Consider the following 25,069-nt stretch of genomic DNA (forward strand, 5'->3'; position numbering starts at 1 on the left):
AAGAATTAAAATTTTTCCAATGGAAATGTTCTTAACTAAGCAAATACAATTAGACATAAATGATAAATATTAAGATTTATTCGTTTTTCATTATTTTCAATATACTGTTTGAAAAAAATAGTGGCCGCAAGTATAAAGATATGGAGTTAGAGACTGAGAGGTTGTGTTACCAAAAAAAATGAGAGAATCATGAAAAGAAGAGGGCTAGAATTTCTAACAAGTAGTAATTAAGCAAATTATAGGAGTATGGAAATAATTTAATGCACACAAAAAGGAATCACCTTACAATGGACACTTAATCTCTTTTGATGGATAGTACAGTATCATTTTATATTCTTCTTTGCATTTTTCTAACAAAGTAAAAATGGATTAAAAATATAAATTCACTTGCTATCACAATTTGATAAACTTGATATCAAATTTCTTGATTTCTTTACTAAAGAATAATTTCAATACTTGATATATATATATATATATATATATATATATATATATATATATATATATATATATATATATATATATTGATTTTAATAACCACCAAGTATTTCAATGTAACTATTATTAAACTTGCATATATATTAGCAAAAAGGATTTTTTGCATGAATACTCTCCTAAATATCGAATTTTGCATGAACACCCTTCCAAAATTGATATTTGCATTTATACCCTTGTAAAACATTTGTTTTGCCATTCTACTCTTTTTTTATTTTTGTTTTTGCATATGTATCCATGCTATCTAACGATGTTAAAAAATTAATGGTTTTAAATTAAAATGACTAAGATACCCTTAATGAGTAGACATGCAAATAGATCGTGATTCTGATCGAAGAAGAAGATAGGAACAATAGCATAATTTTAAAATTTTATTTTATTTTTAATTAATATAAATATGATTTTTCTTAACACCGTTAGAACAACTGTTATATTATGGGCATTTGTACAATGACAAAATTTTATAAGGGTATGCATGCAAATATCAATTTGGGAAGGATATTCATGCAAAATTTAATATTTAGAAGGGTATCCATGCAAACAACCCTAGCAAAAATTGCTCATGCAGCACATGGATAACTCCATTTCTTACATGATATATTACATAGTGCAATGATTTTTTTTCCCCTGAAGGCATCAATGTGAAGCTCGTTTTAGAAGTATATATAGATCATACCTCCTTATTTAAATTTTTAGTATGCTAGTTTTATTAAATCAACAATCTATATGTTGTGTTTACGAAACTTAGCATTCAATTTATCACTCTAATAAAACCTACATGGGGTATAGTGAAATAGTAATAATGCATATGGGAGAAATGTACTAACTAATCACAAGTACACTATTTTCCTCTCTTTGTTTTGAATTTCTTTTGTTGATTACAATCAATTGATCCAAATTTCACTTTTTAAATTCTGTTTTTATGGCTATTTTTTCATCTATTCCTTAGCATATGTACATACGAAAATATAAGTGTGTACATAGAACAGAAAAAAACCCTATAAATGGTATAGCTATGCATAAAATAAGGTACTAGTGTATAAAATTATATATTGAGAAGCTTAGAAAGTACAGAAAAAAAATTCAAGCAAATGAAGGCACCGTTTAGAAGGGGGATAATGGAGTTTATCCTAGGGATGATTTCTAACAACTCCATATATTATGCAAAAAACTTTAGATCATTTATTCAGTCAAACTCTTATTATTATACTTATATTCGATATAACACCTAGGATCCTATGGTACAAGTTTAAAACCAATATGACTTGGCTTAAATACCTCACTTATACCCTCTATTATATGACTTGGTTTAAAACCAATAACCACCAAGTAATTAACAAAGAAAATGACCAATTTAGACCTCCAAAAATATAAAATAAAATAAAATGTAATAATACTATAAAATATTATCATATAATACCAAAATTTAATGTAATCTTATCATATAATACAATACCATATAATACAAAGAATAAAAATCCACTTTTTGATTTATTTTATCCATTCTATGATGAAATAAAGAGACATACATGTTACACCATGATTTTAAATCAAAAGAGAGATTTCAAGAAATATCAGGTTTATTCACTCTATCAACAATCAAGTCAGATCAAGTGCATAAAGATGATCTACCTTTTTCCATTGATTCCTATAGGTTGGATCAAAAAAATTCTTAAATGAAGTATTTAACTCTATAAATAAATCGAAAAAGAAATCTTTATTGGTTCTATCTCTTTTTATTTATGAAGAGAATGAATCTTTTTATTGAAGAATCAAAAAACGTTAATTTGGATCTATTACATTGATGACTAGATTTATTCCCACTTAAGCTTTGTTAGTGGCCTGGCCAAGTTTATAAATTTTTCTAATTCTTGAGGTTAGCAATGTACAACAGACAAATAAGTTCATTTTCTTTTCTAGACTCATTACTTGTTTTCATCATGTGAAAGTTAGAATTAATTTCTGTTTAATTACTTTTATCCATGTGGGGAGGAGAAAAACATTTTTACCTGGGCATAAGTTTATTCTGCACACAACAGAGGGTTCCATTTTTCTCTTAATAGGAGTTCTAAGTATTGTTTTATATGATTTTAATGAAGCATTATTAGATTTTACAAGAATAGCTAATCAATCATAGCCTATAACATTAAAAATAATATAATATAATATGATATAATGTTATTAAATTATATTTATATAATAACATCATTATAATATTAATCATAAATATAATATCATATAATATGTAAATATTATTATAATCTTAATATACAAAATAATACTACATAATATCATGATATATAATACAATATCATAGCATAATATTCTAAAATTTAATACTACATGATAATATTATCATACTATAAATTATATAATAGTATTATCATACTATACTATATAATATATAAAGAATAATAGGGATTTGAAAACTTGTTCAATTTTATAAAAAAATATATTTTTTGTCCACGTATCTCAAAATAACATCTAAAAGCCATTCTTTATCCTCTATCAACTTCCAAATGTATAATAAATATAACTACAACCATTGCTTAGCATAACATCATTTTTATCCAAATTGAAAAATTATACCTATTTATGCTTATATAAATTAATATCTTTAGTATAACTTTTTCTTATCCTCAACAAGAAAATCCATACTTGATCCAAATAATGCCTAAGAGTCGGGATTGGAAGTATAATCTAAATAGATATTTTAAATTGTCGTTAGTTTACTTACCTCGTTTATCTTGCTAACAAAGAGATGAACAAATTGAAGTGCATGTGCCAAAGATGGTAGTATTTCTAGAGATGGCGGAGTTTCATATTATGATATAAAATAAAAATAATAAAAAGATAAATAAAATTGTAAAATATACCATGATATAATAAATCTTTTTGTCTTTTGGTGAATAATCTAATGGATGGACAAAATTTAATACCTTTTACCATTTGCAACATAGAGTCGGTTTAGGTTTCAATTTATTGAGTCCACATCTTTTTCTCAACATCAAACATGTGGATGAGAAAATATTCTAATGTACAAAAGAAATAAAATTTTAATAGAATCTAAATTTAAGAAAAAATTACTGTTAAATATTGTTAGGGTCGAGATAGTTTTAGGGTTTTAATATTCATTTCATCATCCATCCTCAGGTGGCATTTGGTGACTCAAATAGGTCCACCAATGTGATCATAGATCACTAGTGACCCTTATCTAGGGTATTCTGATCTTCGATGATCTAAGATCACCATATTTAATATGCTATGTTATAGTCATTAAAGATTTTCAAATATCCACAAGTACCTATTTGATATTCCATGAAAATTCAAGATCATTGACTAAATACCAAAACTACTCCTAATATATTCTATAAAAATATATTTATCAATTATATAAAATATATTATAAATAGAATATTAATATATTCCATGAAAATATATTTATTAGTCCTATAAATTACTAATGCTACAAAGATATATTTTAATTGTTATTATAGAAATAATATTTTTATATATACTTATAGTATATTATTTTTAATAGTAATATGTTTTAATTAAAAAATAAGACAAATAGAAGCAACATATTAAATAATTTTTTATATCAATATAAAGTACATTAATATATTTCTATTATAATTATATTATATATTATAATTATATATTATAAATATAATACATAATATTAATATAATATATTAATAGTATATTGATATACTTATTTTTTTGGGCTAAACTGATGAGTATTGTTATTTTCAAATTTCAATCTAAAATGATTGCTCTGGAGGATATGAATCTGATCTCAAGGATAGATATGTGATGTTTTGGGAAGTAAAGGTGATTCACGATGGCTCCTATAGGGGGCGTTTGGTAACCCCAACAAGATCACCACGGTGATCTAAGAAAGATAGTTTGATCAACATATTTTAATATAAGATCACCGCGCTCCGGTGAGGTTGGATACCCATTCTCAAGGACGGATTTTCGATTACTGGATTGAACTGTGATTTGAAAAATGGGAGTGATCCGATATTATTGTCATGTAAGATTACTAAGATGTAATCAACTACGATGATTTTATCATTTTTATCTGAATTATTTACGATCTTGGAGTTATCACACCATGCCAAACGCCCCCACATAGGCATGACGCAACTAAATGCAGTGATCTCGCGATCAAACGCCTCCTTGTTGCGACGGCAAGTTGGCAGGTAAATTGTGATTCTTCCTTTCCAAGCCCAACGGTCAGCTCGACTCAGACACGGATCATGTATCACCTATCACCCGGCGGTGACGGCAACCAAACCAGGAGAGAAAATCTACCAGCCGTAAAGAAAACAAGACTCCATATTTTGAGTTCCGCCGAGATCCGTCGCAACTTCCGTCGCTTCCATTCCCCCGGCCCCGGAGATCCACTTCCCGTCCCCCCTTCCCCTCTTCGAGCTCCTGTTTCAATTCCCGACCTCCTCCCCCTCTCCTCTTTCCTCTGCGTCGACGGATGAGAGATTTGGTGGCGAGATGATCGTACGGACATACGCCCGGAGGACCCGCTGCGGCGTCGGCCGGAGCTTATCCGAGCCCATCCTCCTCGACGGCGACTCCTCTTCCTCCGGCGGCGGTGGAGGCGGGGGAGCGGTGGAGGACGCCGAATTCCTCGACCTCCCCCTTTCCCAGGACGGCTCCCAGGACCGCCTTACCCTCGCCGCCTTCTCCTCCCAGGATTCCTCCCCCTGGTCCCTCGACCCCGCCGACCCCTGCACCGCCCCGATCCGCCCCGACCCCCACGACCCCACCCTCCTCCTCCTCGGCGACTCCTCCGATGGGCCGCGGAATCCGGGAAAGAGGCAGAGGAATTTGGAGCGGGAGGTCAAGAATCCTCCGACTAGGTTTGCGGCCGTGGCGGCGGCGACGGCGACGCTGATGGAGGCGCAGGAGTTCGGGGAGATGATGGAACACATGGACGAGGTGAATTTTGCGCTGGATGGGCTGCGGCCAGGGCAGCCGGCGCGGATCCGGCGGGCAAGCCTGCTGTCGTTGCTGTCGATATGCGGGACGGCGCAACAGCGCCGACTTCTTCGGGCTCAGGGGTGAGTAAATGGGAAACCTTTTCTCCTGCCCTTTTGCTTCTTTCTTGTTTCTTCCGCTCTTTGTAAGAGATTCTTGAAATTCGTGGCTTCTCACTTTGTCTCACCAACGAACCGTTCATGATTGGCGCTGAAATTGATGTCTTAGTGCCGCTCTTTATAAGACATTCTTGAAATTCGTGGCTTCTCACGTTTTCTCATCAACGAACCTTTCATGATTGGGACTGAAATTAATGCATTATTCCAAGTTCTTGGAAATTAAGGTCTCACCAAGAGAAATCATCAAAGAAAATATCTTAGAGTACAAAAGCACCTGCTTTACAGGAAACGGTGCAATGGTTCAAGAACACTATAAGTTTTTTTTCTTGCTGTGGAATTGTTCTGTCTTCATGGTTAAACACGACCATCATGAGGAGTAGAGAACCCATTAACTGATTCGAGCATCAGTATTGTTTCTTTTGAGCCTGAAATACCACGAAAGCCTTTAATCACCCAGAAACCTTGTTGGAATAATCAACTTGTTATGGTTTGAACTAGTAAGATGCTGACCGGCTGTAAAGGAGTTTTCCAACCAAGTATCGACCAAACAGAAGTACCATCTCTTACCTTGATAAAATTATTAGCCTATAATTATATACATCTCATGTGATGTTTTCTCTTTAAAAGATGGAGAAATTGTCTCAAGTCTTTAGCAAGAAGTTCAAGATTTTCTTCCGCATTTAGTAAATAACCGAGTCAAAGTGCTATCTTATTATATATGAATCATTACAGCTATACCCTTTGGAGGGCCAAACTCATCTTTGATGCTTTATTTTGGTCACTATCTTTTGTCCTTATTCTTCTACACATTGTGAGGACTCATGCGTGTGTGTATTTGGTTCCATATCGGCTATGCACTGGGTCAATTGTGGGTACTTATATTGGGTCAAGGAATCCAAATAATATCTTCCGACTAGCCTTTTTGAACGAGATTCTGAGTTGTTACAAATGATATCAGAGCGGATCTGGCTCATAGCCTATGTGGACTAGGGGACACTGCAGTACAGGTTCATGAGGGCTGACCACGGGTCGACTGTGGTGCTGGTAATTAGATTTGAATGGATTTAGACCCTTAGCCTAGCAAGGACGTCAGGGCTTAAACGGAGGGAGTATGTGAGGATCTATATGAGTGTGAGTTTAGATCCATATCGGCTATGTATTGAGTTGATCTTGGGTGTACTTATACAGGGCTAAGGAATCTAAATAATATCTTCTTGCTAGTTTTTTTGGATGAGATTTTGGATTGTTACACACACTTTCCTGGATTATAATATGGTCCAATTTTTTGACTTCCATCCTTATGCAAATAAATGCTTATAAACCATTATGGAAATCTAAAGATTGGTGCTTTAATTTGGCATAAACATATTGCTATTTGATATTACCAAAAGAATGGCATTTTTGGAGATTGGCCGGCGATCTAGCAAATACAAGTGGATCTGCTGGGTCCAAGTATTTAACCATCAAACAAAATTGGTTTTAGATAGCCGAAACACATGGCTTATTGATCCTGGCTAGAAGGGGGAACTAGCCTATACAAGCTTCTCATCCCATCTCTTTAGATTTTTAGCATCTACACCAGTTTGTTTATGGAATTGCCTTCCACTATAGTTAACTTCCTCAAGAACCACTAAAATCTCTTAGAATATTTGTTGTTCAATTATATTTTAACAAATTTAAGGGGTCTTAGACTTCGGAAGTGTTCGAACAAATGGAACATAATTAAAAGTTACTTCAAGAGGACCTTTGAAATCATGAATGCTTAATTTCCGAGGAAGAAGAAATAAAACCAATTGAGTTTAGTAAACAAGGAGAATTGGTTTGCTATTACCTTTTCGGGGCCAACTTTGTAAACTTCTCTCTGAACAATCTTAGTTGACTATTGTTTCATTACTTAGTACCATTCGTTGTTTAAAGGAATTCATAAAATTGCGAAAATACTTGTTATTTGGTCAAAATTTCTCAATTTAAAAGGTTTGGAACATGGGAGACCAAGCATCTTAGACGTATTTGTGCATGGTTAGATGTCATTCTTGAATTATTTGACTTGCAGGCTATAAACATGCTAACTAAAAAAAATATGTTTGGGATATGAACTGATCATGAAACTATGGTGAGACAAGTGGAACATAATGCATGCAAGCTTTAAACATGCATGTCTCCTAGCCTATTTTGCAATTGCCTACATTGATGACGTCCTTATCTTCAGCAAGGCAAAAAGCTTAAATGCCGTATCCTACCTTCTTTAGTGACTGCTTCTAGATTGTAGTTGGTAAACACCTAGCTTTCCCTAAGAGTAGGACTCTGTTTGATCTCCCTAATCGCTAACAAAGCAAACACAACCAAAAACACGAGGAGAAATAGGAAAGACAGGGGTGAGTCAGGTGCTCGAAGGTTCTAGGGCAGCAAGTTAGTTTTCAATCTTTGAAGCTCTTCCCCCTTAATGAGTCTCTCAAAAGCCGCCATTTTTGAGTTCGGAGGGCTAAATCAAAAATGTTGAATTGTCACTAGCTGTTAGTAGCCAATAAGCAAGGATTTGCCTATCTGAGAATTCAAAGTCAGTTTGCTTAACTCTTTGCGCAGTTTCATAATGTTCCTCACCAGTCCTAGATATGCCGCATCCACCGGTAATGTCCGATCGTAATCTGAGCAAAATGAAGGTTGCGTTAATGATAAAGATCTCTGGGGAAACCGCTAAAAAAAGACGGTGGGAGTCATTGGTTCAAATCCAATAGTATAGTAGCCCTCGAGAAGGCGTGCGCGGACCTGGTGTTGACGATCCCCGCTGGGCCGAGTGTTCGCCCACTTAAGAGTCTTCGCCTTTAGAGAAAAAAAGTGACTCTTGTACAAGAGCTTATGGTCAAGATTTCCAATTGATGAAAAAGGGTGATTGGGGGGGGGGGGACGATGATTAATATGGGGGAGCTACTCCCATGTCACTTTTAATTTTTTTTTGAAGGGGGGAGGGTATGTCTGAGGTTTCCTTGTTGTTGGTATTGCTTGGTTGTTGAAGCCTTGTTTGCAAGGTTCAGCTACAAAATTCACAAATAATACTAGGGTCATTAGACATTACCTAATCCTAGCTTTGTATCAGCTGGGTGCTGAATTTGAACTTGTAGACGATACATATTTTGGTGGTCAAGGGGCTTCCCTTATTTGGGAGGTCACAAACTTACAATCTCATAGCAGTGATTTGAGTTCCATCAAACGATGCCAGATGTCCACTTAAATGAGGATTTAGTTTGTCCTTTACAAACTTAAATTGCACTCCATATTGAACTCAGAGAAGTTTAAACTTAATGTCAATATCATGCTTCCATATGCCATTCACTTGCATGGGCAATGATATAACACCCTTAAGGCAACCATGATGGAACTAACATGATTAATTCTAAATAAATTTTATCACTCCTTTTGTTGAGACTAGCTTTCAACGGAGTTACTAGTCACACCATCAAGTTGGTGATCACTTGATTAATTTAAATTACTGAACTCATCCACCTCTCTTCAAGCTCTTGGAAAGTAATGATGACAACTTCCTACTAAAGAATAATAGAAATTTAACACCAGGCATACCGGTTAAATTTATGCCTTTTTATGAACTTTTTCTCATCCATAATCGATCATAGGTTGACATCTTTAAGACTGCCAAAATATTGAACTAGAAGGCTAGGGGTGGTTATCTTTAAATGCTGAGGGATTGAGACCCTTTAATATAGTCCAAATGCGATGTTTAAGACTCCATTTCACAAACATAAGTCTCTTAACTAAACAGAAACTCGTCTTGAAATCATTCATCCTACATGCTATTGATCTTTGAATTCAAGGGCATCTGTTTCAGTTTCATTTCCAACTTTATTGAAGCTGTGTGAATGACAGCTTTTGAAGCCACCGCATTCTTTGAATTTCCATAATGCAACTTCAATGTTTTCCAATGAACATATTTCAGTTCTGGTCTGTCAATCTTAGGTGCTTCCCAAGTGTTCCTTGCTTCTCCTTTGCCAATTTATCTACAAATACTCCTTGTATGTACTTTCTAGTCATTGGACCCTGCAAGTGGCTTACAAACCCTAACCTTTTGCATTTGAACAGAATATGGTTATTCTACTCTCTAATTTGGTAATTGCAATCTCCATAAAGATGCTTCTAGATAGTTCCTTTCCCCTATCCTGAATCACTCTATCTCTCCTCCTCCTCACATCATCTTGTCATATTTGTACTACTGGACCCAGCCTATGCTCTTCTCTTTTCTCTTGAACTTTGTCAGAACTCACCATGTCAAACTACTGTATCTCTTGGTACCCATTTCTTTTTGTTATAATTGTTCAAAAGTCCATTAGTTTCTGTTTTTAATGTTCAATGCATTTATCTGGAGTTGGTCAAATAATTTCTGAATGTCATGGTGTTTGATGCAAGCCCAATAATATGTATTATAAAATCCAGTGGAGACTCATGTTTTTCTCCAATGTGTAAATTTGGCCGTTGTGTTTCTCAACATTAACATTTGTGAATTCTCAGACCGCATTCAGCTTGCTATAGTACTGTGTTATATTTAATATTGCTACTATTTCTAGTATTTAATGAATCTACATATCTGAAAGAAAACCTTTTTGTCTTATATATGGTGAAAAGTGGTGAATATATTGTCATGGCATCCAATACACGTTGGTGACAGCCATAGGATGAGCACACACAGACACAGATGGACTTTGCTCCTCTCAAGAGGAGAAAATATCTACTTCTCTCGACTCCAAAATCAATAATTAGATAGCTAGCTTGAAGATCCACTACTGATTATGACTTATACCACTAAAAATTTCAAGAAACCGAAAATCACATATTTTGGTGGCCATCATGGGGACACAAAAATGAATAATTTTTATTGTGTCCGCAAAAATGAACAATTTTGATTGTGCTAGTGTGTTAAAATACATGGTAAAACATTTAAATCGAGAATCTACTTTATTGATTATGATCTACACATGTTAAGACATATATAGATTGAAAAGTGTAGATTTTAATTCTTAGATAATAGCAAGACATCATCTCATATCATTTTATCTATTCATTTTTGCATCTACTTGATGCATAAGTTAGAGATCATCAAAGCATGTGTTTTTTATTTTTTTTTTCTCTAGTCATTTTTAGTGGTATAGATCATGATGTCTGAATCTTTAAGTTGGATGCTCCATTATATATATTTACATATAATGTTTGTATGTTTATAAATATGTATGTATTGCCACTTTCATTTAGTTTATGTATTGTCGTGCATGTTTTGCTCATATGCTAAACCTCTTCAATGTCTTCCAGAATGGCCCAGAGAATAGTTGATGCCATTTTGCATATCAACTTTGATGATTCTCCAAGCACCGTTGCTGCTGCTGCTCTAATCTATGTGTTGGCGAGTGATGTAAGTTCCTCATAAATTATGTCAGAATGATATGTTTGATTTACTTTGGCTGCGGATTGTACACCGCTGTAGAACTAACTTGGAATTTTTGATTTTTTTAATCCTGATATTTGTAAAATCTTTCCTTGCTATACTCATAATTATATAAGGATAATAGAGCTAGTCTTTGAATTGCTTTTGTTCATAATGTTTGCTATTCATATGTCTTGATCCTTCAGGGTTTTTGTTAGATGTTGTACCCAATCTAATCATATGGGGTGCCTTGAACATGTTAGTTGACAGAATGCTTATGAATCCTAGGATTATTCTGCTTTTATTTTTCCTCTGTTGTATTTATGGGTATTATGAAATACAAATAAGAATGTTCAATGAAAGGAAGTGGAAGGGTAACTTGTTTGAAAAGGACAGTAGGAGATTTAGAATCCAAACAGACAAACGTACAGGTCAAAGCCACTCTTATTCCATGAATCATAATCCTTCATTTACATTAGTTTTTAATTAACCCATAGGTGCTCCATCTTTTATGATGCAATTGAAAACAGAGGAAGTAGCTAGCTGGAAAAGGAAATTGCAACCTTTGACTACATGGAGCGATTGATTCTTCTTTTTGGTAACATCATGAGCAAAATCTCATCCACACAATTGACCAGATAACTGAAATATTTGACAAACATTAAAAACCTTTTGTTGAAATTGAATATTTTAATAGAACATCAAGAATAGCTTGCCAATAATAGATCCTATAGCATGAGAAACTAACATGATCAAACACAACATTTGATAGGGGAGTATAAGGGAAAGACGTACAGTTGGTAATCGAACTTGTAGTTAAGGTGACATTTTCTTTTTTTTTTCTTTTGTTCCCTCCTTTGTGGAATTTTCGTATAAAGTATTAGAAATATAGCCTGTGCTAGGTATGTGAAATTGCTTAGTTTGCAATACTCCATTTTATTGGGAGGAACATAATCATGAAATTTTTTATTTACAAGATTCTTTAGTATCAGATGGAACATTGAATGCTGACATCCATTCAATATTTAATTTGGGATTCTTCATATAAAATCTTCAAGCAATTTTCAAAAACTGGATCGGACACTACACTACAAAGTACAAAAGATATCTAGTTGGACTCATATTGTTTCAACTTTCAACCAAGTGTTTTACCTAAGGTACACTATCTCAGTATCAGACCCCATACTGGTGTTATACTACCACTATATTGGTACGGTACGATACAGGCTGGTTTAGCATACCGAGTGTCTGTACGTTTTTCATACTGTATACCGATACCAATCACTACGGTACGGTGCACGCTATACCGTTCGGTTTGGTACGGTATCGCGTACCATGGTTTTACCCATGGAACTATTAGTTGAGATGGTCTTTATATTATTCCTAGCTATAATAAGTTTGGGCATAGATTTGCAAAACTATATCTTTTTTAAAATATCTGAATTAAGGATCACCGAATCGGTACCGGTAGGCATACCGGTCGGCCACCGGATCGGTTTGATACCGGTTTATGCCGATACGAACCGGTACCACGGGTTCAGCCTGGTCACACATCCAAAAGTCCAAAAAAATTTGGAATTGATACAGACCTGTTCGGACCGGCTGGTTCAGGCTGGTACGGGCCGTTACAGGCAGGTATGGGTCGGTACCGTCCGGTACTTTTTTTTTTCACCGAATCAGACCGGTTCGGTATAGGTTGAACCGGCCGATACGGGCTGGTTCAGCATTCCTTGATCTGAATCTATCCACCTCAAGTTGAAAACTTGATCTGGTGATTGGTTTGGAACGTGCATTCTACTTTACCCAATAATGGCGCTAACTAACAACAGCTGGTTAAAGTATTTACAATGAAATTAATCTGAAATTATTATTAATCAGTTTCTTCTGGGAAAATTTATCTTACTATTGTATCCACAAGTTCAGTAATATGCACTCTTTGAAAAGGTTTGTGATCTTTGGAGCCGAATTTGTGTTGGGATATATTCTGAAATAATGTATGTGTATACTTTACACTATTTTCTGGAAGCTATTTCTGTATTGCACATTCAGACGATAACATCTGTTATAACTGTGGCTGTTGTTTCTATTTCACATGTGAGGTTTGAAACTGTGTGCAAAATATGTTTCGTGACTTGAGTGACTATACTTATTAAGCTTCACTTTCTCTCCAATATTCTTGATGAATCCTCATAATTATTTAGGTTAGAGCATTTTCCTTACTGTTCCTTTTTAAGCTCCTTGATATTTTTTTCAGGCTCAGGATGACCATTTGCTGGATTCACCATCTTGTATTCACTTTCTTATTAAGTTATTGAATCCACCTGTGGCTAATAACGTGGAGGACAAGATAGCAACCATTGGCTCTAAGATTCTTGGGATACGTAAACCTCACATACAGAGTGGGATGAATAAGGGAACAGACTCTAGCTCTACAGCAATCATTTCAAAAGTTCAGGAGATTCTTTTAAGTTGTAAAGAGATAAAATCAAGCAATGGGGATGATGAGGGAGCAGAGAGGCCAGAGCTGAGTTCAAAATGGATAGCTTTATTGACTATGGAGAAAGCATGCTTATCTACTGTATCATTTGAAGGTAGGCCAAATCCCAGGTTTTCAAGGTCACTGATTTGCTATCTTGGAAATTCTGCTAATACAGTGTTTTGAATTGTTTGGTCAAACTTAATGATTAACTACATCAGTTCATTTGAAGATAGATCAAATCCCAGGTTTCAAGCTCACCAATATCGTGTCCTATCTTGAAAATTCTGCTGGTATATTGTCATGAATTGTTTGGTCATAATTTACACACAACTGCATTGAATTCAGCTGGATTTATTTTCTTGGTTATTTTCTGAAATAGACTGGTAGAATGTTTAAATTCTACCTGCATAACCATTATTTGAAGATTTGGGAGTTTGCAGATTTAACTGCACAGATTAACCATGAAGTGAACTACAAGTTTATTCTAAAAGAAGGCTATCTATTGTTACTACTAACAAATAGAACCCTATTGCTCATAAGAAATTGTTAAATAACTACATATTTTTCTTGCTCTTCATTTATATATATTTTGAAATTTCAGCTTATTGGTTAAGCAATTTATTCTTATGTAAGCTATTTGTTATCCTATGCACATCATGATATGATTCCTCTGATTTGTCATTCCCATTATACATTGTTTCATCGTAGGTTTAAATTACTTTTGACCAAGGGTCGTTATATTGGTGCGTGCCAACCTGCACCAGGCATACTATCTTGTACCAGGCATACCGTACAATATAGTACTGGTATGGGGGTGTACCGAGTTTCGATATGCCGAACCGACCCTCCAACTGAGATTGTGAACCTTGATTTTGACCAATAGCTGTTGTTTTAAATTTTCCTACTTTCATGCCTTCTTTTAGACGCATCTGACATGGTAAGAAGGGTTGGAGGAAATTTTAAGGAGCGATTGAGAGAGCTTGGAGGACTGGATGCAATCTTTGATGTTTTGGCCAGCTGCCATTCCACCATGGAGGTCAGTGTATCTTTGGACTTATTTGTTGCTAATTCCTGATAGATAATCGACACATGTTAGATTAGACAAGTACTATGAGTATAAAAGATGTTCATATATATTACAATTATATCATTGTGATGTGGATTATACATTTTCCGCATTACTTTTAGAACTAACATCATTGATAGATGATAAGCAGTATGAGAGATTAATTATCATATGCTAAAAGTGTATGCTATTATAATTTGGAAAGCAGCCATTTTTATACCTAAATCAGTCTATTAATCAATTTCCACTTCCAAGAAATATTTGCTACTAAATGTTTCTTTATTTGAACAAATCTCTTAACAGCAAAGTCAACTTTGATCAACTAATATGCTTCTACATGTATCTTTCAAGAACTTCCTTTGATACCTTTGAGTTTTATCTTATCCACTAATTTGATGGTGGTCACACCTGAGCATGTGGAGAGGATTGTTGCATAGACCTTGGAGAAAGGCCAATATAATGTCAAGCAAGGTCCGCCGTACCGGCCTGTATCGGTTCCGTACCCGTCTTGTTGAATGGCCGAGTTGTGGGGTTCCACGTATCGGCTCCGTACCGGCCCTGTACCGGCTCTGTACTGGTTCTCCAACGATAAGCTTCTGGTACCGGACTCCACGTTGATCCAGTACCGGTTCAGGACGGTACCGATACGTACAGGCCCGTAACGACTAGTACAGGCCGGTACGGCAAATCTTGATGTCAAGTGATTTTTTCTTTTCCTCTTTCTTTTTATTAATGAGTATGCTAACTACAGGCAAAACAAATTGTCATATAACTAGAGAAGGATCGAGGTTGGCTATTTATGGTGTTGGGCACGTTAGAATTTTGAATATAGACATTGTTTCGTATCCGCATCTTAGCCTTCTCCTACATGCAAATTTTTCTAGAGTTTCGCACTTCTGGCAAGCTACAACAATTCATATGTTCTCTTACATGCATTTCACGAGCCAAACATTAGTTGAGGGTGTGTACCGTATTGTACCTACCCGTATTGCTTAGTTTCGGGAGGTACCATGAAAAATGTGAGAAAAAGGGATTGAGGGCTATCTTGTTATGGGTTGTGTACTGTATCGCACTGGACATATACCATACCGAACTAGTAATATGTTGGTATGTTATCTGGTACAGAGATTGCAGATCTTTGGATCAATGGTATGTGCCAAAACTAACATATTCTAAAATAATGAAAATTATAGGTACTAATTGGTACGGCTGGTACGGTATTGTTGGTGCACATCAGTACAGATAGGTGTAGAGCGGTACAGTCATTATTGTACTAGTATAATTGTTTCATCATCTTGACACCCATACTGGTGCTAGTTTCATGTTGGAAAGGTATGATACTAGTCGTGCCATCTGTTTTGGTGGTTTTGAAATGATGGTATTATGTAATACAATTTTAATTGAGATGGAAATTAAAATGAGACCCAATTAAACTATGTGATGAAGATACCATACTACAATTTGCTTGGTTTAACTATCTTTTTTATGATATACAAAACATAAACTGAAGACTTATCTAAAGTAGGGTCTAAAAAGCCTATTTTAAACACATGAAGGGGATGGAAATGTTATTTAATACACGGCATCATGATTTGAGTGCCATAAATTGGTCATTCAAGCAATTTTGGTAATCTCATTAACATTAGGTGGATAAATGAAGAGGTGCCTGTAAGCTGTTATGAAGCTAACAAAATCGTTTGTGTGACTAAAGGAATATTTAATGATGAAAGCACTAAGGCATACAATATTGTATGATTCAAAATTTCGAGCAACAAAAAAGGCCCAAGCAAGTTGAATATGGCAGAGATGAGAATGTTGAAATATATGTTTTAGAAAATTAGGAATGGTAGGATGAAGAATGATGAAGTGTAGGAGTTGCACTGTTTAGGTTTGAGTGATAGAGAACTAATTGGGATGTTATGGATGTGCAAAGATCTGAGGAGGCCCTGCTAGGGTGAGAGGTCTATTCTGTGTCTAATATCTATAGCTTTATACAAATGGAGTAGTGAACTTCAGCTAAGATGGATGGATATATGTGAAAGAATTTAGATTAACGTGGACTCGTGGAGTAACATTAGAGGTAGCCCGCATAGGGATGTTTGGTAAATAATTATTCACAAAGCTCATCTAAGATTGCAATGCTTATGGTCAATATTGAGCATGGGAACATCAGTGCATCATTATGTCCTTTTGTCCTCTTTATGGAACGCAAGGTGGCAGCTCGCTCTCTTCTTATTTTTCTTGATTAGCTATCCACTCACAAAAAACCCTTTTTTCTTTCACATAACCCTTGGAAGGGGAGGGGGTTCGGGGGAGGGGAAACCTTCCCTTCCCCAGATCTCGACGGTGAATTCATAAATCAAAACTTCCGAAGGCTAAGAAGTTAGTGCCGGAGAAAGAGCACGTCGAAAGGAAAAGCCAATCTTTTGCAGGGGAGCTAAGCTAGCGGATCAGAGATAGAACCATTAGTGCCAGCTCTTGGGCAAAGTTAAGTAAAGTAAGAAGAGCTATTTTCAATAAAGCAAACGGATTTAGAATCTGCTTATTCAATCTCTTGTCCAGATTAATCTCTCACTCCACCAGGCGGTTCGTATGTTTCTATGACCCCCAAGACGGAGCGAGACGGATACGCAGATCGCGAAAGTCAACGCACATGCGGACTTTGCCGTCCTTTTTTAGGACAGGAACTATGTTGGCTAAGCTCGATGATAGGAGCAGAACGTCGGACATATTCACTTTGGTTAATCGAGATTCGAGGATCGGATGGATGCTGATACCTGGACCTCGAATGGAGGGATGGCAAAAAGATTGGATGCGGATCACCGGCGGAAGTGAGTTTGAAGTGAAGGCTGGAGAGCTGAAGAAGATCCCACCCCCCGAACCCCCGGTGTTCTCAAACGGCGAAGCTTCGCTCGCCCCCTAAGGGGGTGTTCTTCTATAAGCCGAAGATTAAGTGTGACTTAACACTTGCTGCTGTCCTCGGCTCTGCTACCAAAGTGGCAGCATCTAAGAGGCGAGTTCCGTCGTAGCTTCAGAGAACTTTCTAACTCCTTCTGCCTTCACTTGGATCACCAAATATGTCATCATAAAGTGCTTGCTTACATTTTCCAACAATACTTGTTTAATAGCCTGTAGTTGGCATCAAACATTTTCTTTTTCTAATTATTGCATGATTTTATCTATCTTGAGGAAGTTTATAAGGGTGCTTGACATCCATCTCTGTGACACTATGAAATCTCCTAAATTCAAGCACGCATCTAGTCTTTTGTCAAGGAAAAAAGTGAAGCCACAAATACCACTAATATATTCGTTGTAGAGGTTTATTTAGATTTTCCAGTGGAACATTAAACAATAAGAAAAAACTTGTGAGGAAGCCCATTGAATTGGTTATCGAATTGGCTAGATGAATGCATATGCATCTGCTACTGTACCAACCACTTACACATGATGGTCTGTTGCGAACTTGTGATTTTAGTATTGTGGTCTTGTTTGATACCCATATTCCTTTGTTTTGCTGTGTTTTCATTAACCAGTATATAGCCATAAAGTTCTTGTAGTGTTGTGCCAAATATAACCATAATAATAAACCAATAAGTCTTTCAAGTTCTATATGGATTCAGTTTTATATGTTCTACTAGTTGTTTCTATCTTAAGGCAAGGAAAGTTGAACCGAACAGAACTGGCTGATTCAGCCCGTACCAAGCCGACCCGGTCGGTTCGGCAGTAGAAAACGACTAGGAGCCGGAACCTGATTGGCTCTGGCCGGAACCGGTCGGAATTGGATGGAATCGGATGGTTCCGTCCAGTTCGACTTGGTTCGAACCGGTACCGACCCATACCGGATGCCGACCGGTACGGGTTTTGATGCTGGTTCGGCGAACCTTGTCTTAAGGTCCTCCATTATGGCATGCTTTTATGTTCCTTGTCAATCACTCTTCTTTTCAGACATGAAAAAGAAAAATCCACAACCTTCCTCGTTAGGAGCTGTTTATCATGAACCAGTAGAAAGTATTAAGATTAAACCCAAATGACATCTCTCTTATTTAATTTGTTGATGTAGGCTGCCTATAGGGTGGTTAGAATGAAAAGTAGAGGGTCAAAATAGCTTGATGCTGCTAATGTTAATGATTTTAGTTACCTGTAATGAGAGCATGTGCGAGAGTGTGAAAGCTGCGCTCTCAACTTATGGTAAAGAAGCATGTAAGAAGTGGTGCAAGTCCCCTAGTAGGAGATACCAGCTACTAAGCTGTGACCGGTGAGGATAAGCTTGTAAAACATCAACTCAATTGCTCAACCAAGGTCTACAAAACTCAGAGTTGGAAGACACAGGATCACTTAATGAACCAGATAAATTCTTTGCTTTAGTGGACAAGACTAGGTGAAGATACAAACAAATTTAAAACTTCAATTTTATGTCAAATAACATATAATGGAGCTTGGAATTGTAATATGAGCCTCATTAACTGCTGTTATGCTTCTGAAACCAGCTTTGGCTCAACAGAGGTGAGAGGTTCTTGAGACTTCTTTGCTACCTCTAATTTTTCTAAAACCTGCAAAAGACATAATACACTTGTCATGATTAAAAGCTGTTCTCACTTAAACAGTCTCAGTGCAGTAGCTATGACAAATGGAGTGATAATAGTGCCATTCTAAGCAAAACGGCCTCTGAAGATGCAAAAGCAAATAAACTCATGGATGGACTAACGAGCTAGTGGATTAATGTGCTGTAACAGCCCATGGGTTTAACGAATACCTGCAAGTAAGATGGGTTTTGAATATGGTGGTCTAGTGGCCTGGAATGGAAATGAGGCAATCCAAAACAGGGCTGGCTGAGAGAAATTCCATCATTTCCTTATTTGCTGATTTAAATTTCCAATTATTTCTAACCTAGTTTCTAAAATGTTATGCTTTGATAATTGGTCATGATTAGTTTCTTTTGATATTCATTAATCAAAGGAAATGAAGAAGATTTACGTGTGTTGTGTCAAGTGTGTGCAATTTGAACATACAATGTAATACCTTGTGGCTAACAACTGTTATGTGAGCTCCATTTTTAAACACTTGTGTCCTACAATATGTAGCTTATTTTCTTTGGATGGTTTTTGATTGGTGTGCTTATAGTAGTTCATTTGATATCACAGGTGTGCTTAAAACACAAGTCGCCCTCGTTGTTAGAATTAAAAGATGGATCAGCTTTGCAAAGTGTGGTACTGATGTTGAAATGTCTGAAGATCATGGAGAATGCCACATTTTTAAGTAAGGACAATCAGGTAATCTCATATGCTTGTCCAAATTATCTAGTTATTTGGACTTTGTACAGTCCTAGAAGTCATTGCACGTTTATGACCTTTTTTGTTTGTGTAAACAGGACCACTTGCTTGGGATGGAAAGAAAGTTGGATTCTGAAAGACTTCCCCTGTCTTTTGTTGGGCTCGTTATCTGTGTGATTAAATCTTTTTCAGGTTACTTAAACAAAATTGAATATTCTTCTTCATTGTAGCATTATTGTTCTATGGTCAAATTTGAACTGTTGATCAGATATAGTCTCATACTTCATTCATGTTGATGTTGTCTTTGTGGTTGCATTGTAGAGCTTTCTCTGCTCCAAAATTCTTCCAGCATTTCCAACAAAGGGAAATCAAACTTATCTGAAGTTCAGATGAATGATAACCGGAGAGGTACCTGTATCGTCTGAATGAGTCTATCTCTTTGTTGCAAACTTTTGGATGCAATAATCTGCTATGGTTGCTTAAGTTGTCTTGTTAACATTGATCTATAGAAGGGCCTAAAAATTTTGCTTGAAATTAATTTTCATCATATGCTAACAGATCATTTACTTGCTTGCTATTTTTCCTCGTCTCAAATTGGCACATCATCGAACTTAGTTGCCATTTTTTTTTTTGTAAAAATCTGTTCTCACAGCATCTGATTGAATCATTTTGTGCACTTAACTATATTTTTAGATCTTCTATTATCTTACGACTGGGCTCCTATATCTGATAAGACAAGTGCCCTATATTTTAGAAGGCATGTCTTAATCTATCCCAGTTGATATATTATCTTGTTGAAATAACAAAAAACAATTTTCACCTACTATAGCAATAGAGGCTTACTGATGGTCTTGTTTTTAGCTTTCTTCTGGATATTGTAAGATAGTTTTGAAGTTTGTTGACGACCAGATGAATATTCATCTAATGATTTTGTGGACAAAGAATGCAAAAAAAAAAAATTCTTATATCTACCTAAATATAAATCATCATTACTGTTACTCTTGTTATTTTGATGCTTGCTAGATTTTCTCAGTGCAACAGGAAAAATTTGTCAAATGTGATGCCTTTGCAGGAAATTCTTATGTTAAATACTTTCATCCATCATATTCTTAAATGTAATTTGTTTTTATCCCATATATTTGTAGATATTTGTTAGAATAATTTGTTCTTAATTTTATGTATTTTCTTTTTTTTCGTAGACAGGGGAGATCGGACTTTGACTAGTGATTGTGCTGGGTGTTCTGGCATGGACAAGAACTTTAATGGAAGGAGCATTTATAAACGTCAAAAATTGTCATCTTCCCAGTCCAAAGAAGCCCTTCCTGGTTCAGAAACAACTAGTGCATCTGGTTCTGATGAGTTAACCATAAAGAGAACTGATTGTACTTCATCTGGTTCATGTAATGGGGCATCAAGTACTTCATCTAGAGATAGCTACACAAATGGTAATAGTTTAAAGCTGAACATGCATGGTAACGGTTTAAAGGTGAATTCCATTAAAGGTTCAAAGGGATGGATCTCCATAAATCCTAATGGTTTGAAAAAGAATTCAAGTGACTTGTCCAAAAGGCGTCATATGTCTGAAGATGTTAAAGGTGATTGTAAGATGGACAGCTTTGATCCATTTGCGTTTGACGAAGGGGACTTGGAACCATCAAAGTGGGAGTTGTTAAAAAAGAAGAAAGAAACATCTCACACACACCAAATGGTTGTAACAAATGGTGAACTTACAGATGGATACAATCTTCCAAATGTTACCACGGATGATGTATTAAGTCGGTTAACTGATGAGCAAAATTATCATCCTTGTGAAAATTCTTGTCCATCAGTAATTGAAGAAGATTCTAACCTTCTGGAAGACTGCCTCCTCACTTCAGTAAAGGTAATTTGATTGTTCTCACCATTCTCACAAATGCTTATACACATGCAACAGGTATCATAACATACTAGTGATAGGCATCATTCATTTTTCAGTGACACTACAAACATGCTGAGAAGCTGCTGAATGAATTTAAGGCAGTCACACGTTATTAATCAAAATATGTTAATCTTAGCATTATTTTAGAAGTAGAAACGATGTTTTTGTTTTTAAATGTGTCATGATTGGTTTTCACAGGGTATTTTTTCTAGAGGGATGGGGTATGTGTCATTGAATTGTTAGTGCTGATTCTAAAAGCTAACATATGCTCCAGTCATGATGCACATCTACAGGCAAAAACTCTTTCTATACGATACATGTGTTTATATACACAAACACATATTTTGATGCATGCACATAATATTTCATATATACACAAACAAATGCACTATATGTATTTTTTTTTTTTGTATGTCTCAATGTATATCTTATCAAAAATTTTCTTATATACATACCCACATACAAGTTTACATACATAAGAACATTTATACATACTATATGTGATGTGTGCTCACCTGTCTGACTTGACTGGGATATTTGGGATTGTATTCCAACTTGTCTCTAAAATCTGAACACTAAAATGATGGTTGACTTTGAGCTGAAATATGGTCAAAAACTTTCTCAACTCTTGATGGCTCACAACTTGATCTTTCAAACTAACCCTTGGATGGGGCAGGGCTAGTTGGTTATTACAATCTTAACTGGTATGTCTGGTACAGCAGCCATGAGATATACTGTACTATGCAACAAATTTTGCAACAATGGAGAGCATGTTAGTTTTACTATTTCATCTGTTTTGTTGCATGTCATTATATTTTTATTTTGTGCTCTTTTTTTTCAGAATTTGGATACATTATTTTTATGAATCAGTATGCTTTTCTTCAGATGGTTTTAATCTATCCAATAAGGGCTTTCATCTTTTCGAAGTAATGTTATGAGTGACAAATTCATTACATGCCTACCAACACCACTGAGGCAACGATCACAATTCATTCTCTTTTTATAACTGCTTTTAATGCACACCATCTTAATATGCTTAATGTGGCATTATTCTATTAAGTAGCATACCACGTCTCCTGTAGTTGTAATTTCCAGGTCTTTATATGTATGCCTTATGATTTCTGTCGGACAAATAAAGAAGTATCCTATCCTTAAGTTGCCTACTTGGTGACACAAGCTATAGATGTTATTCTCCGCGCTTGTCAAACCCCCCACCCCCCGAAAGCTCAAACCACATGCTATAGGATGTGGAAATGACAAAAAGATAACCTGAAAAGGCTCCTGCATCAAACTATCAAGTTGATTGTTCAGAAAATTTTCATTGCATTATTATTTCATTACCATCTATTATTGAATCCACCAGTTTTTCTTTCCACTGTTTGTATAAGGAGTGGTCACAAAAACCCATGAACAATTTCAGACTAATTTCTTTTCATGTAGTTTCCTTTATATCATGTCATTCTCCTTGCTGCTCTGATACTGTCTGAAGGTTGTGCTTGCATTGACTTTTTGGCAGGTTCTTATGAACTTAACAAATGACAACCCTGTGGGCTGTCAGCAAATTGCTGCTTGTGGTGGGCTGGACACCATGGCTTATTTGATCATTAGCCATTTTCCATCATTTGACTTGTGCTTCCCTATGAACAGCCAAGTGAAAGAGAATAATTTCTCTTCCAAACTAGGTATTGATGCTGGTCATCCTAACAACAGACATTTAAGTGACCATGAATTGGATTTTCTGGTTGCTATTTTGGGTTTGCTTGTGAACCTTGTGGAGAAGGACAGTCGAAACAGGTCACCTCTCTGGATTCTTTCATATCAATTTTTTTTCTTAATCTGCGTCTGAAGTGAAATATGCCAAGTAAAGAAATATATGTACTTTTGAATATCTATTTTAACTTTTAGTTGCTTTGAGAGGGTTGCTGTTTGTTTTCTAAAGACTAGTTCAACCTTTCATGTATTATGTTCTTTGTTGCCCGAAAATGCCTATTATGTCTGCAATCACACTAGAATTTTTAAGTAGGAAAAGGTTTGCACCTGTATACTCTTGACTTATTTCTTTGCTAGTCATTTCATGCTGACAAAATACAGTTTGAGCATTTCCTTGCCGGTTTCTCTTTATTTCTATTGTCTTCATAATCTTTGGTCACAGTGTAGTTATCTGAAGAAAAAAAAATTAATTGACACTGCTAGTAGTTGGACTTGGTGCATTATCTTGTTTTTCATCCTTTACATTCTTCTGGTGATGTCATTTAATAATCTAGAGTTGAAAGTTGAAACCAAGTGGACTTTAGCTCATGACATCTTAACTCACAAATCAGTCATCCACATATATAACTAGGATTTAATTTTTCCCACTTTTTGAAGGTTCAATATTGTCATCCTTAGGATTGGATGCACAAACCTTCTGCTAATTTTGTAGTGGTTCAGGACTTCAGGTTCAAAGTTCATCTTTATGTTCTAGTGATTAGATCTGTATGAGGCAAATATCCTGCAACATGCACAGCCCCTTAGATAATTCCATCAAAAAATAGTTGGGCTTGATGGCACAAGTTGTAATAGATTGGAAAGTACCAAGGAGGAAAGGACTACTGGAGATTGAAGGAAAATGAGGAGATGAGAGACTAAAGAAAGAAATAGAATGGAAAGAAAGTGCAAGAATCGAGAAGGCTAGAATACATCAGTCACCTGCTGCTAAGACAACAGGACAATCACCAATAAATCAGAATGTCAAAAATGCACTTTTGGTTGTGGCCCATCATGTAATAAATATTTTATCGACTTATATGGGGCTAGAATACATTGTGTGAGGTCAATTTAACCAACAGGAGAAGGTGCAATTACAGGATAAAAAAACATCACTTCTTAAATTAAAGCATATGTACCAAAGCATCTGGGCTTGGAAAGGAATCTTGGCAACCTCATTTATCCAAGAGCTAATCAGCGCATCAATAAACTCATATTAAGACACAAATGTGAGTATAGGAATGTCTCTTCTTTATATTCTCCTAAATAAAGTTTACTTTAAATCTGCCTCCCATAATTTGATTGTTTGGTATATGTAGTGTCACTTGGTTATTCTGAAGAGTTTTAAATAATATTTGACAAGAAATTTCATTTTAGACAACGAAGTATTTAGCCAGAGTAGTTTGCATTTTGCATGAGCTGTAGCTCTATTCTCTGCTTTTGCTTGAAATGACCACTAACCTTTTCTTTTTTACTTCTCAAAGTTATCATGCTACAGTGAACAATGCATGGCAACCAGCAATTAACCTATCACCTGGTGAAATTTCCGA

At 35.7% G+C, this 25,069-nt stretch overlaps 1 protein-coding gene across 1 annotated transcript; it reads left to right on the forward strand.

The window, feature by feature from the left end:
* The first annotated feature begins 4,822 nt into the window (after nucleotides 1-4,822).
* On the forward strand, nucleotides 4,823-24,291 carry LOC103698433 (wings apart-like protein 1). Its single transcript, XM_039122412.1, has 9 exons — nucleotides 4,823-5,579; nucleotides 10,929-11,028; nucleotides 13,295-13,631; nucleotides 14,443-14,555; nucleotides 19,727-19,855; nucleotides 19,954-20,047; nucleotides 20,177-20,263; nucleotides 21,055-21,737; nucleotides 23,290-24,291. Exons 1-9 carry the CDS (start codon nucleotides 5,011-5,013, stop codon nucleotides 23,617-23,619), a joined length of 2,442 nt encoding a protein of 813 aa, XP_038978340.1. The 5' UTR covers nucleotides 4,823-5,010; the 3' UTR covers nucleotides 23,620-24,291.
* Nucleotides 24,292-25,069: the final 778 nt, after the last annotated feature.

Source organism: Phoenix dactylifera, unplaced genomic scaffold (genome assembly GCF_009389715.1).
Source record: "Phoenix dactylifera cultivar Barhee BC4 unplaced genomic scaffold, palm_55x_up_171113_PBpolish2nd_filt_p 001517F, whole genome shotgun sequence".
Lineage (NCBI taxonomy): Eukaryota > Viridiplantae > Streptophyta > Magnoliopsida > Arecales > Arecaceae > Phoenix > Phoenix dactylifera.

Coding starts and splice junctions, on each gene's coding strand:
- LOC103698433 (XM_039122412.1), top strand. CDS start 5,011: ATGATCGTACGGACATACGCCCGGAGGACCCGCTGCGGCGTCGGCCGG. Junction 11,029..13,294: donor TCTATGTGTTGGCGAGTGAT/GTAAGTTCCTCA, acceptor TATTTTTTTCAG/GCTCAGGATGACCATTTGCT. Junction 20,048..20,176: donor TGTGATTAAATCTTTTTCAG/GTTACTTAAACA, acceptor GTTGCATTGTAG/AGCTTTCTCTGCTCCAAAAT.